The sequence below is a fragment of the Corvus cornix genome, chromosome 1 (genome assembly GCF_000738735.6).
Source record: "Corvus cornix cornix isolate S_Up_H32 chromosome 1, ASM73873v5, whole genome shotgun sequence".
Classification (NCBI taxonomy): Eukaryota; Metazoa; Chordata; class Aves; order Passeriformes; family Corvidae; genus Corvus; species Corvus cornix.
Window position 1 is genome coordinate 111967509 of NC_046332.1, and position 13018 is coordinate 111980526.

A 13018-nucleotide genomic window follows, 5' to 3' on the forward strand; every position below is an offset into this window, starting at 1 on the left:
TCCTCAAAAACAATCTACATTGAAATCCTGTATTTATGGCACATTCCCAACCAGTCAGGCTCTTGGCACTGATTTGGGCACCTGAGGAAACTCTGCTGAGCAAATCCATGACAGAGAAGCCATGGACAATAGAGACGAACACAGATGTTTGATCATAGCTCTTTTTCCACTATTAGCAGACCATTGCCCATTCCCAGAACCAAAAATAACTTGGTCTTTATCTGGACTCCAAACTTGTAAGTCCTTTAAACACAAATGCCTGTCTCTTACACCAATACTCTTAAACTGGCTGCTGTTTTATGAAGAAATGCAACATCATCAAACTCAGGTGGTTTTTTTTCTGTTCTTCCGGGATTTGCATCAGAAAGGAGAGCTACACTACAAGTCTGCTTTTAAGAGGAGCATAGACACACTACTATGAGTCTTCATTTGCATTATTTTAAGACTTTGTCTTGACCAGGTCTCCAATCCTGGCAAGGTCTCTGCACCATCAGGATCAAAAAACATGTGAGGATCCACCTGAAAAACATCACTGACACGTGTTAGTTTAACACTTAGAGAGGCAGAAATATGCTTCAGTGTCATAAGCACACGATTGGAGAGTAGCAGTTAAAGGAGAACCAGCAAGCGGCAGCAGCCCCTGCATAGGTGGCTCTTTTACCTTGTTGACCTGATTCCCAAAGGCAGCTAATGGCTTTACTTTTGCTTTAGAGCACCTGGCAATCATCAAACAAGAAATTCAAATGGGAAAAGCCAACCCAGACATGAAGCTTCAGCCAGGCACCAGAAAAGTGATGCAGTGCTGTTACAGAAGGCTGTTCTAATCCATTTCCCAGCAAAATGGGGATGAGCTGTGCCCTCACACACCTGAAGCAGGACTCACCTCCCCGTACACACCACAGCAGAGCCAAGATCGAATGATTTGCAAACATCTTCCATAAAAAACCCTAAAGCCTCCTGGCTGTGTGGTACTCTAAAGCGAAACGTGGTCCCCGGGCTCCAGGTTGAGCTGGGAAGAGTGGAGGAATCAAGGAACCCAAGGATGGGGTGGAGGCACAGGAACAGGCGTGGATGTCCCATCCCTGGAAGTGTTCAGTACCAGGTTGGATGGGACTCTGAGCAACCTGGTCTAGGGAAAAGTGTCCCTGTCCACGGCAGGGGATTGGAATGAGACGATCTTTTAGGTCCCTAAAGGCATTGTATGATGCTCAGGTAACGCTTCATCTGCAAGTCGGGCTGGAGCAGCGCTAAGCCATATGAAGCGGGGGAAGCAAGCAGCAAACCCCCTTTCCTTTCCGCGCCTGAAGAAATTCAGAGCTTTACTCACACACGAGGCGTCTCCAGAAGCGCAAATTCCCAGGTGTTGCCATTTCCATCCTTCGCGATTTTCCCACCGCTCCAGCCGGGGCCGGGCCGGGCCTTCCCACCCTCACGCCCTGAGGCCCCCGAGGCATCGCGAGACTTCCCGTGCGTCTCACGCGAAGCGCGCGCGGCGGCCCGCGCCACGTGACAGCCGCGGGGGGCGCGCGCGCCGGCGGGGGCCGCTCCACCTGTCACGGGCTCCCGGGGGAGGCGGGGGTGCGTGGGCGAAACCAACGGCAGGGGTAGCCCCCGCCCTTCCGCATGAGCGTTACCCGCCGTCTAGGCATCCCCCTCGCAGCCCCATTCTGCCCTGTCCCCGCTCGGGGAAGCCTTTATTTTCCGCTTGCGCCAAGAGCGCCACGCCCGAGGCGGGGGGGGGGGGGGGGGGTATGAGGGTGCCTACTGCCTCCCGCCGGTGGGACATGGCACCTTCCTCAGCGGCGTCCACTCCTCCAGCCCGGAGCCCCCGTTACGCAACTCCACCCGTGAGCGCAGCCCTCCTTCGTTCCTCCTCCTCCCACCCCAGCGCCCGCCACTCCCGACATCCCCCCCCCGTCCCCTTTTAAAGGCGCATTCCAGCCTGCTGGTGCTCGCTAATCGAAAAGCTTGTGTGACTGACGGCCCCCTTGACCTATCACAAACGGTGGCTCTCCGAAACCCCACCCCCTTGCTCACCTACCGACCAATGGCGTGAGGCCGGCGGGGGAGGCGGGCAGCGAGGGCCAACCAAACCGGAGCGCAGCGGCGGCGGAGCGCAATGACTGACGTAAGTCAACAAAGGTCACGTGGGGCGCGGCGGCGGCGCTAATTGGCTGCGCGGACGCGGGCGGGCGGGGCGGGACGGGGGGGTCGCGGTGGCGGCGCGCGGGGTCCGCGGTGTGACACAATTACAACAACTTTGGGCAGCGGCTCCGGGGAAGTTTGTACGGGCGGCAAAACACACCCCGAGCCGCGGGGCGGGCGAGGAGGGTTCCCCCGGCTCCCCGACACCCCGGCTCCCCGCGCCGCTGGCGGCGAGCGGCGATGTAAACACCCGCTCCGCCGCCATCCGCAGCCGCCACCTCCTCCTCCTCCTCCCCGAGTCTCCAGCGCTGGGGCTCCCTCCCCCCTCCTTCCCTCCCTCCCTCCCTCCTCCGAGCAGCGGGGCTTCCCCCGCCTCCCTCCCTCCCTCTCCCCTCCCCTCCCCTCCCTCCCTCCCCCTCCCTGCCGGCTGTTGTTGTTGTAATAAAAGTTGTGGTGTGTGTGTGTGTCGGGCACCCCGCCCCGCCCGGCGCTGGGGGGTGTGGGGGCGCGCAGGGAGGGGGGGTGCGATCCGCGAGTTAATTACGCTGCGTTTCCATGAAATCGTGCGGAGTGTCGCTCGCCGCCGCCGCCTCTGCTGCTCCTTTCGGTGATGAGGAAAAGAAAATGGCGGCGGGGAAAGCGAGCGGCCAGAGCGAGGAGGACTTCGCCAGCTTGACAGCCCAGGAGAGAGAAGCCCTATCCGGCCTCGACAGGTACCCGCTCCCCACTGCGCCCCGGCCGCCTCCGTGTCCCGGCTCGGCCCGCGCTCCCTCCGTGTCCCCCGCTCCCCTGCCCGCGGCTCCCCGTGCGCCGCCGCTCCCGGGCCGCGCTCTGCCCTCGCCCGCCCGCCGCGCTGACTCTCGCTAACGCCGGTGCCTCTCTCTCCCCTCCCTCCCGCCCGCTCCCCTCCTTGCAGCCGGCTCTTCGGATTTCTGAGGCTTCATGAAGATGGCGCCAGAACGAAGGCCTTGCTGTTAAAGGTAAGCGCGAGGGTGGATGTGGAGCGGGGATGGGGGGAGGGGGGAGAGAAACGGGGGATGGGGAGCGAGCGGCCCCGCCGCCCCTTCCCTCGGGACCCCCGGGCCCGCACGGTGAGTGTGTGCAAGGGGTGTGCGAGGGGCACCGCCACCTCCGCGGGGTCTTTGCGCGTTGCTGCCTCCTTTGCCCCTTTCCTTTTAACGCCCCCCACCATTCTCCCCGAGCGGGACGAGGGAGCGTGGCCATGCGAGTGCCTGTCCAGCCCCAGGACGGGAAAGTGGCGGAGCCCGGGGCCGGGAGCGGACGGGCCGGGGGAGGGGGACCGGGGGCGGAGGGGGGGGGGGGGGGTGGAAGGCGGAGGACGAGGAGGAGGAGGCGGCGGCAGCGGGGAGAGCGAGGGAGGGAGGGCGCGCTCGGCGCTGCTGACGTTGCCGCTCCCCGGACCCTCCCTCGTGGTTTTCGCCCCCAGCCGCCGGGAGCGGAGCCGGGGCCGGAGCCCGCAGGGAGCGCGGGTCCGGGCCGGGGCGGGCGCGGCGCTGAGCGGCTCTAGGAGCCCGTCAGAGTGACTTGTTTACTCTGCGGGCCCCGCTGCCTCCGTCTAGCGTGCCCCGGTCCTCGCCGAGCCCCGCGTCCCGCCCGCCGTCCCGGCTTGACAGGCAGCGGGGCGTCCCGCGGGCTGCGGCTGCCCTGCCCGGTGTCTGGAGAGAGGTGTTTGTCTCTGTGGAAAGTTGTTGGCCCTGTCATTTAGTTAAGTAATGGCTGCTCCTGTCGGCCCAAGATGGCCGGACAGGGAGGAGAAAGAGAAGGGGGGGGAGGTAAACACGAAACAAACACCGGGAGCGAATATGGGGAGCGTGGAGCCCCCGGTGAAGGCTGAGGGAAACTCTCCTGCGCATCCCAAGTTCTTTCTGGGCGCTTTCCTGCTGCTTTGCAGAGCCGGTGCCCTCCTTATCAACCTGTAGCACGTTCTGCTGCCCATCCGTGAGCTGCTGACAAAGGCTGTGCGGGCCGAGTGTCTGCCAGCTGTGCTTAAACACCAAACGCCAGGGAAACATTCGGGTAACAGAATAAGTGGAACTGTTTTTAAAATGCTACACGGCTGAAGCAAAGGGGACAGTGCTCCTCTGGTTCCTGCTTCCTGGCTTGTTCCTGTCAGTAGCCTGTCGTTTGACACTGCTCATCCCATTGTTGTGCCCGGGTTGTATCGTGGAGAATTTTTTTTTCTGCTGCTGGTTTTGGTTGATCTGAAGATTTGACTCCAAAGCATGTCGAGTTGGATAGCCTAGGCCTTTGCTTGTGTTTGGGTGTTTATTTCTGGCAGGATTGGAAAAGCTCAATGTCAGGACGTGGGGGGAGGGGGGAGGGATGGAAGGAAAAGCAAGTACACTTTCCTTTGTGCTTATATTAAAAAAAAAAAAAGTCCCGTGGTTTCCTTTCGATTTTCAGAGTTATTTATAAGAGCACTTCTTCCCATTAATCAAAAAGGTAGGGGAGTGACATGTCAAACAGTTAAATAATGTACATTAACTGTTGGTGAACCAGAACTCCTGTCTGCTCTGTGAATACTGCTGAGGCTATCGGAAATATTAGACTGAATCCTGTATGGGATAGAGCTTAAGGATGCCAGATAGAAAATAAAAGCTTCGTATCTCATTAGATTGTGTGTCGCATAAAATCCCTGGGTTAAGTTTTATTTTGCGTACTGTAAAATTAAGTGATGCAAGAAGCAATTCAGCCTATTAGTTGAGTTTTGTGCCTTTCTTATGTATAATGCTTTTTTTTTTAATGCCAGTCAATTGTAATTTTAGTATATACAATCTGAAGTTGTGGGGCGTTCTGATAGTTTTAAAACACGTTTCCAGAAATACCATTGTATGTTCTTTTACTGTGTTAAGCTGCAAATCCATGCAGTGAATACTAAAAAAAACCCCTAGCAAACCAAATATTTTGCTATTTCACTTCAGTTTTTGGATGATGTTTTGTACAGTTATGAATTGCACAGTAACTCACAAAGCATGTTCTTTGTAAAACTTGTTTTTGAGAAAGGTAGATTATTTAAGGAAGTGGAGGGATTAAAACGTTACTGCTCGGTGCAGAGATGTTAAGAGGAATTTCTTGGCTTGAACCAGTTTCGGTTTTGTTTGTGCTTTTTACTTTGAGGGAACGTGCTTGTGTTTCTGTTACCGTTAAGTTGCTATTTTTAAGGTATTTTCTGCTTCATTCCTTTTCTGTGTGTTTGAAGCTTCATGCAATTTATGATCTATTGAAAGCTTTAGAACAATTAATCTAGCCGACCACTTTAATTCAATGTAGCAGTTATTTTTATTGTAGAAACTGCGTCCGAATATACGTGCAGTTAATTAATTGGTTTTGCAGTGATAGCAACAAAATGTTTCCTTTTGTGCATGGAGCAACAACAGCTAACAAAGACCCTAGACTCCATAATTATGAAATCCTGACTGACTGATTTAAGAATCTACAAGGCAGCGCGTTACTGTGTGAGATTTATGTGCAAGCGTAGCAGGTAAGGAAAACCATTGAGTCATGTTTCCAGAGGAATCCTTCACAAAGGCAGAAATTTATCAGTGCTCCCCTCGATGCAAGAGGAGCACACCCGCTATTGAACCTTTTCCAGAGGCTTCCAGGCTGTAGCAGTGAGTGCTCTGTGGGGCCTGGCAGCACTCCCTGGTTACCTGTGGTTGAGGTGGCAGGAGCAGGGTACCTGTCTGGGGAGACTGATGGGATGCCCTGGGTTGTAAGTGTTTGGGGAACAGCTCTGTTCCCTGCCTGGGTACTTGTGCAGCAGGAGTCTGTGGGCTTAAATTTGGTGCCTGGGTGCAAGGAGACACTACTTATTTTTGGTGGGGTTCACTGAGGTGTGCATCGGCTTGGAGGGGATTGCAGGAGGCCTTTGCAGTAGGAAGTTTGGTTTAATGAAGCCACACCCTGACAGGATTTAAGAAAACTGGGATCTTTTTGAGGGATGGAGGAAGCTTTGTGTCTAGAGCTTTAATTTCATTGTGGGTTCTATTCATGCTCCAGGTCTGCAGTCCCCCCTTTTTGGCAGTTTTGCTTTGTAGGATGTATGGGCTGTAGTATTGTGAACTAAGCTGAGCCCTGCTGCTGGGTGTAGCAAATCAAAAGGGAAGATAAGACATGAGTTCTATACAATGTTATGAATTATTGAAGGTATATATTAAGGATCAGGAATATTGTAATGTTGCCCCATGTACTGGATACGTGATAAGCCAAAGAAACTTTCCTGTAATGGTGTACATGCTGTGAGTATGTGTGACAAAGGAATGGAATTTTCTGTTGCCAAAAATTTTGTTTATTTTGCAGAAAAAAGGAGCTTGAAAATCACAGTTTGCAGTTAGTGTGGTTTTGGGGAAGAGGGGAGGGAAATTGAGAGATCACCTTTCAAACTGGTTGAAATGCTGGAAACCCAACGTAGTCAGTCTTGTGTAGGAGAAAGTGCCCACTGTTACGCTTCCGTAGTTGACAAGAACATTAACGTGAAGAGTAAAAAAAGCCCAAAACAAAAACCCTGCTGCTGTCTTGATGTCTCTTTCTCCCAGGAAGGCATTCTGGCAGGAGGTGAAGCTTAAAGATTACTTGGGGGGGGGGAGGGCGAGGATATCCATTGTATTGGAAGCGAATTGCAAAGCATTTCCTTTCTCTTTCTTCCTTCATTTTCTTTCTTCCTTTTTTTTTTTTTTTGTTTTTGATTATGTTTCCAGTGTTTAGCCAAAGTTGACTTGATTGCAGTGACAAACCATCGTTTCATAAGCTGTAATTGGCATCTATACAGATGTGGGTTGATGTAGCTGGTCCGATGTATTATTGGGTATAAGATGCTTGTTAATTCCTATTCATTGAGTTTAATCAGTTTGTCATATCCTGTGGACAAAATCTGAAGCATATTTCCATTTAAAAGTATTGATGTTGAAGTCGATTTAGAGAGATGAAGTAGTTCCCCACAATAAGCCATGTTTTAGTCTGTGTTACCTCTCTTGGTTTTGCGGCCCTTTTGTTTTCCAGCTGATTTTTAAAATGGTATTTCCTTTGTGTAAAGGCCACATGTGTTGACAAAATTAACAATGTGCTTATCTGTGCTTTTATGAAGCTTACAAATTTAGTGCACAGTGACAATATTCTTTCATTTTTCTTACAATTGTAGGTATTGCTTGTTTAAAAGTAGTTTTGGACAGTGTGAATTCGTATATGTTGACTTTGTCCTTTTGGTGTTGACGTTAACGTTAATTTCCTACTAATCCATAATTAAATATTCTCAGTTTCATTTATAACAAATGGCTTGAAAAATAATTATGCAGGAAAACATTTTAGCAGGTTAGTCTCAGTGTAGTAAAGTGGTTTTGTTTCTTTTTTAATAACTTTGGAAACATTTTGGCTTGATTTATTTTCATCAAAACAAAGAAATACTGCTTGAAAAAGAATTAAGAGTGTTTGCCTTACATAATGGCAGTACTGGGAATTGAGAAACTGGGAATTGGTACCAGGAGACATTTGTAAGGCATTCCAGGAAGTGGGCAGCCTCTCTCAATTTCTGTAAATTTATGTTTGAGTTGTTCCTTTATGTTTGGTTTGTTGGTTTTTTTTTTAATATATTGTGCATTCCCTATTGTTTATTGTCTACTGTACTGTCTGTCCTGTGGAGCAAGTTGAACTTGGATAAAAATTTTGTAAATTGTGTCATGGGTGGAACTGGTTTCCTAGCCTTTTTTGAAGGTGTCACTTTTTAAAGTGTGTTTATTGGAGAATTTTAACTGAGCCATAGATTTTTGAAAGATCAATGTTTTTTTTGTATGCAGTTTGGCCTTTGTGTTAATAGGGTGCAGCTTTTTAGGATCCAGTTAAGGTGTAATGGGTGACACATTCTGTAGTTCATGGTTGTACCATGTTTGTACTTGGTAATTACAGCCATAGTGTATGTAATGGTTGTGTATCCTGGTACTTTAAACTTGGTTATAGATTTGCAGTGTTTGTACTTCATCTGGTGTTAAAACCAGCTTTGTTTCAAATGGACATTACACAGTACTGTAAGTATGAAATGCTTAGCATGTTTTGATACTTTCACAACTAGTGTTCGAGGCTTTTTTTTTTCTTAAAATAGTGGGATTTTATTGCTCTAAACATATATCCCTGAATGTTTTGACTGTTCTTTAAGTGTAAAGTACAGTGTTGGTACTACTTTTTGAAGGCAAGAAAATTGATGAAGTCAGAAACATTGCACTTGTCATTTTAATGTGTTAATGAAGAGAGAAGGATGGATCTCATGTCCACAGACAACGTGCTTTTGTAGAGATGTAGTTAGGATTGCAGGGCACTTGGTGTGTTGGCATTTGCATTTCAGCAAGCTTTATATTCACTATCAAGAGACTATTAATAGGGAATATAATGTAAGAATTTTTTTTTTGTTGATTGCATGTTACATATTATAGCTTTTAAGTATTGCTCTGCTAGTCTGAAGGCTGAAGTGGTCCATTTTTCTAAGTGGTACATGTTCATCAAGTTAAGGTAATTCATGCCCTACAGACTTTAATAATCAAACAGCCAAGGTGGGCAGTGGTTCAGGATGGAGTAGAGAGGGAAATAGTGCTGTATTTTAGCAGCTGAGGAAGAGAAGTTCTGATAAATTATTTAAATTCCGAAAGTGTGAAGAAAAACTGTGGCAAGTGTGGGACACAACTGTTTTCATTCCATTCCAGTAATTTAACCATTGATCCTTTTGTGCGTCGCGATAACCATGGCCTCTAGCTTTCAAATTTCTCTCTGGGTGAATCCAAGTACAGTGTGTGAAGAAGGAATAGACAGAGTAAAGCTTTGTCTGTGCATGGTATTATTCAGGTGTGCTTTCAGCATGGATCTGTGCCTCTTGCCAGCCTGCATAGCTGTTTGTTCACCGTAGTGGGTTGAGTGGACTTGGTAATTATAGAGGTAAAACTATCTGCAAATGTTGATACCATCTGAAGTAAGTGTTGAAAGCATCTTCTAAAAGCTATGCCATATGTCTGTTACACTGTTTTAGAAAAGAGTAGATGTTTCATGCTTGGATAACTTGGTGCGTGTAGAAACATTTGTTTTCATTATATTAGTGAGACGATACGAAATTGAAGAGTGTCATGGAAAATGTTTATGGCTATGAAGAGACTTTTTCCTGATTAACACTTGTCACAAGACTTTCCAGTACCATAATTATATGCCATGGCCCACTGTTTATCCCACTGACAATTAGGCAAACTTAGGTTCTGTCGAGAAATTAAGTTCTGGTTTCCAGCCTTACAGATTCATCAGTTAAACTTAAGGTCATTCTCAGATTACAGAACAAAAGTAGTTCTTCTTGGTCCTCACCTAGTAAAATTTTTGGATAATGGGAGTGATTTTGCTGTATCCTCAACAGTCTGAAAGGGAAGGAAATGTGTATATTTGTACTTGGAGAATACTTAAATAGCTGTGTAAAAACTAGTTACTGCTTAAAGGGCCTGGATGAGCTTCAGCAGAAATGAATTAAGGGATGGGCTGTGAGTGTGAGGTGAGTGCAGCACTGAGATGGGTGGCAGGTTTTAGTACTGGATCAGGTAATTCTAGGAGGCAAACCATTGTCCTGCTGATCCTGAATGCAGATAGGTACACGGATGCAGCTTCAGTCCTTTAGTGTCACACCTGCCTTGTATTTTACATTAAAAACTCATGTAAGTTACTTTTTTGTTTTAACTCCTTTTGGTGAAGTCCTGCAGCTGTGGTACTTGAAGCCTAAGGTTTGAGTAATTTGTTTTCACAATTAAACATTGAAGTGATGCTTATTAAACTTGATGTGTCATTATAGAGACCAGTTGACTTTTTGTAGAAAATGTTAGCAATGTTAATCTTGCAGAATGCTTATTTGTAGTTAAAACCAGACAGAATTGAAATAAGTGAGTCTTGTATGGAGCTCTGCGAAGGCTGCCAGGATTTGTATAGGTGCATATAAGAGGATAACCTTAGTACCTTACAGAACGTTTTTGGTGTGAAGAAAGAAAGGAATTGTGTTTAATATAGTTTAATCTGAGTTGGTTGGATGAAGGAAGTTCAGTAAAGCAAGAGAAAATACTTAAATATTTATTACATGTTTCCGCTTTATGGATAAGCAGACTAAAGAAATAGCCATAGTAGAGTAATTCCTCTGTGGACGGGCTCTTTACAAGACTGGCCTGGTTAAATGTGGGTCTGTTCAAAGCTTGTTTTCAAGATGAGTTCTGCTGATACCCTCACAAGTAGATTGGGCCATTTGATAGTTTGCTTGTGGCCATTACAAAGTTTGTTGAACTGTACATTTCTAAAAATGAGCCTCTGTCTGTCAAAGTTTCTCTGTGGTTCAGGTATTATTCTTGATACTGAATACTATTCTTTCTATTTAAAGAATCATAGGAAGGTATTCCTTATGTACATAAAATACCATGTTAATGAACAAAACCCCCATTAAGCATATTTGGGAGTTGAAGAATATTATTTATCAGGTACTTTTACTTTGGAGTGTGAGAGGATGCATGGGTCACCATCAGAGCTGTATTGACGAATTACCTTCCTTTATGGTTCTTGGATTTGCTATGTGTAGCGTTCATGGCAGAAGCTTATTTAATTAAGATGTAGAATTAAGAGCTCATTTACAGTTTCGTAAAGGGAGTGACTAAAAGTGTGTGATGAATTACAAATAGAACACTGTATGTCTGCATATGAATTTCTTTTGTGGTAAGTTGTTAAATTAATTGTTGTTTGTTAAAATGGCTTTAAGTAATTTCCTTTCCTCACAGTGGCATTTGAGGATTATGATTCACTTCTCAATATTGATTGGTTATTAGTCTAAAGCAGACTGAATGGTGAATGTGCTTTTCATTAAATTTCTGCTTCCGTTTTGAGAATTTAAAATTCTGAACAATTTCAGAATATTGTTTGTAGCATTAGACAAGAGATTCATTGCAACAGCTTTTAGAACAGAGCCAAGAGATGTATTTTTTTTGTCGGAATTCTTCTGTTGTTTCCACTCTAGTCCATTTTAACTTTCTGTTTAAGCAGTGTTTTCATTATCTTACAATTTGAAAACTTACCTGCACAGGAGTACAGAGTAGAATGATGAATTGAAGTTAAGACTTTATTTTTAGGTATTTTTCTTCTAGGTAACAGAATTTTAAGTATTCTCTGTTGCTTCTCATATCTTTCAGTGAAACCATCTTTTGGTCTGTGGGATGGACCAGGCTGGAGAACTGTTTCAGATCAAAAATAACCTAGTAAAAATAGAAAACTCACTAGTTTTAAATTACCACTATTGAAGGTTAGTACTAAGAGGTTTTAGAAACTCGAAGAGCTAGTTTCTGGTTGCTCAGAGCTGAGTTGGGAGGGATTCCATGGGAGGCTTCCATGGAGGATAAAGGAGCTAGTGAGTGCTGGGAGTTCTTGCAGAACTCTCTTCTGGAAGCATGAAACCAGTCCATCCCCTTTAAATGGAAGGGAAGTAGGTGGAGTAAGAGATCCTCTTGACTTAACTGCAAGCTCCTGAGGCTGCTTAAAACCAAAAGAGGAGGAGTGTACCAGGGATGGAAAAATGAGCAAATACCCACTGAGAACTACAAGGGCATTGCCAGAGCGTGCAGAGGTGCAGTTAGAAAAGTAAAAGCTCAGCTGGACTTGAAAGTGGCTGGAGATGTCAAAAACTACAGGAAAGGATTTTTCAGGATTATAAACAACGAGCGCAAACAGAGGAAAATGCTGGCCGTCTGTTAAACAGGAGAGGTGAATCAGTTGCCAACAATGCTAAAAAGCCAGAGGTTTTCTGCACTTCTTTCACTTCTCTCTTTACCAGCACTCTTGGGCCCCAGACCTTGGGAACAAAAATCCAGTTCCATGTGCAGACCTACTGTCAGTGAAGGAATTATTGGTGTGTGTGAACTATTGCAGGAACTTGACCCCTACAAATTAGCCATCTGAGGGTGTTAAGAGAGCTGGCTGGATACTGTTGGGAGGCTGCTCTCCATAATCATTGAGAAGTCATGGGGATTGGGGAATGTTCCAGAACACTGGGAGAAGGCTCATGTTGCCCCATCTTCCAGAAGGGTTTAAACAAGAATGCACTAAATTATCAGCTCATCAGTCTTACTTCAGTCCCAGGGAAAGTTATGGTACGAATCCTCCTGGGGGCTGTCACAAGTCGGATGAATCACATGATTGGGAAAAGCTGGCACAGATTCACCAAGGGCAAATCATTCTTGGCAAAACTAACTGCCTCCTAGCACAGAGTAACCTGCTTTGTGTGTATGGAACCAGTGGTGGGCATTGTCTTCCTCAGATTCAGGTCTTTCCATGCAGTTTCCCACAGCCTTTTCCTGGAGAAACTGGTGTGTTGTGTTCCAGACAAGGGATCTGTGTGTGTATGGGAGCTGGCTGATGGGCAGCACCCAGAGCAGGGTGGGAAATGCTCCTTCTTAGACTGGCTGCCTGTCACAAGTGGGGTCCCCAGAGATTGATATTGGGTCACTGTTCAATACTGTCATAAGTGATCTGCATGGAGGGATGAAGTGCACCCTCATGAATTTTGTTGAAGGTACCAAATTGAGTGGGGAAGTGGACCTGCAGAAAGGAGAGCTCCCCTGCAGAAAGTCCTGGATAGGTTGGAAGAATGTGCTGATGAGACCTTAAAAAGTTCTGCAAAGACAAAGGTATCATATCTGGGAGAGCATGACCCAGGAGTGCAGTGCAGTCTGGGAAGCAACTCTGTGGAAAGGGACCTGAGAGTCCTGGTGGATTTGGCCCATTAAAAATGAGCAGTGTGCTGCTGTGGCAAAGGGAGATGCTGGGATGTTGGATGCTGTATCCAGTGGGAGGCTGAATTGCATCAACAAGG

General features: G+C 46.8%; 2 protein-coding genes across 16 annotated transcripts in view; one reads left to right on the forward strand and one right to left on the reverse strand.

The window, feature by feature from the left end:
• FUNDC1 (FUN14 domain containing 1) overlaps positions 1 to 1470 on the reverse strand; it is a 47369-nt gene extending 45899 nt beyond the window's left edge. Inside the window, exon 1 of the mRNA XM_010394586.4 lies at positions 1328 to 1470. Coding sequence (XP_010392888.2) covers positions 1328 to 1454 — 127 coding nt within the window. The 5' untranslated portion in view covers positions 1455 to 1470. The remainder of the gene's footprint in view (positions 1 to 1327) is intronic.
• A 1085-nt stretch (positions 1471 to 2555) lies between these two features.
• Positions 2556 to 13018, forward strand: part of KDM6A (lysine demethylase 6A) — a 151949-nt gene continuing 141486 nt past the window's right edge. For 9 of the 15 annotated variants that reach the window (XR_005601988.1, XR_005601991.1, XR_005601990.1 and 6 more), the window contains exons 1-2: positions 2556 to 2858; positions 3062 to 3125. Coding sequence is in view for 7 of the 15 variants with exons in the window: in XM_039552533.1 (XP_039408467.1) it covers positions 2701 to 2858; positions 3062 to 3125 (222 nt within the window). In the remaining 8 variants the exon portion in view is untranslated. The remainder of the gene's footprint in view (positions 2859 to 3061; positions 3126 to 13018) is intronic. The other 6 variants (XR_005601995.1, XM_039552575.1, XM_039552549.1 and 3 more) reach the window with 2 other exon arrangements.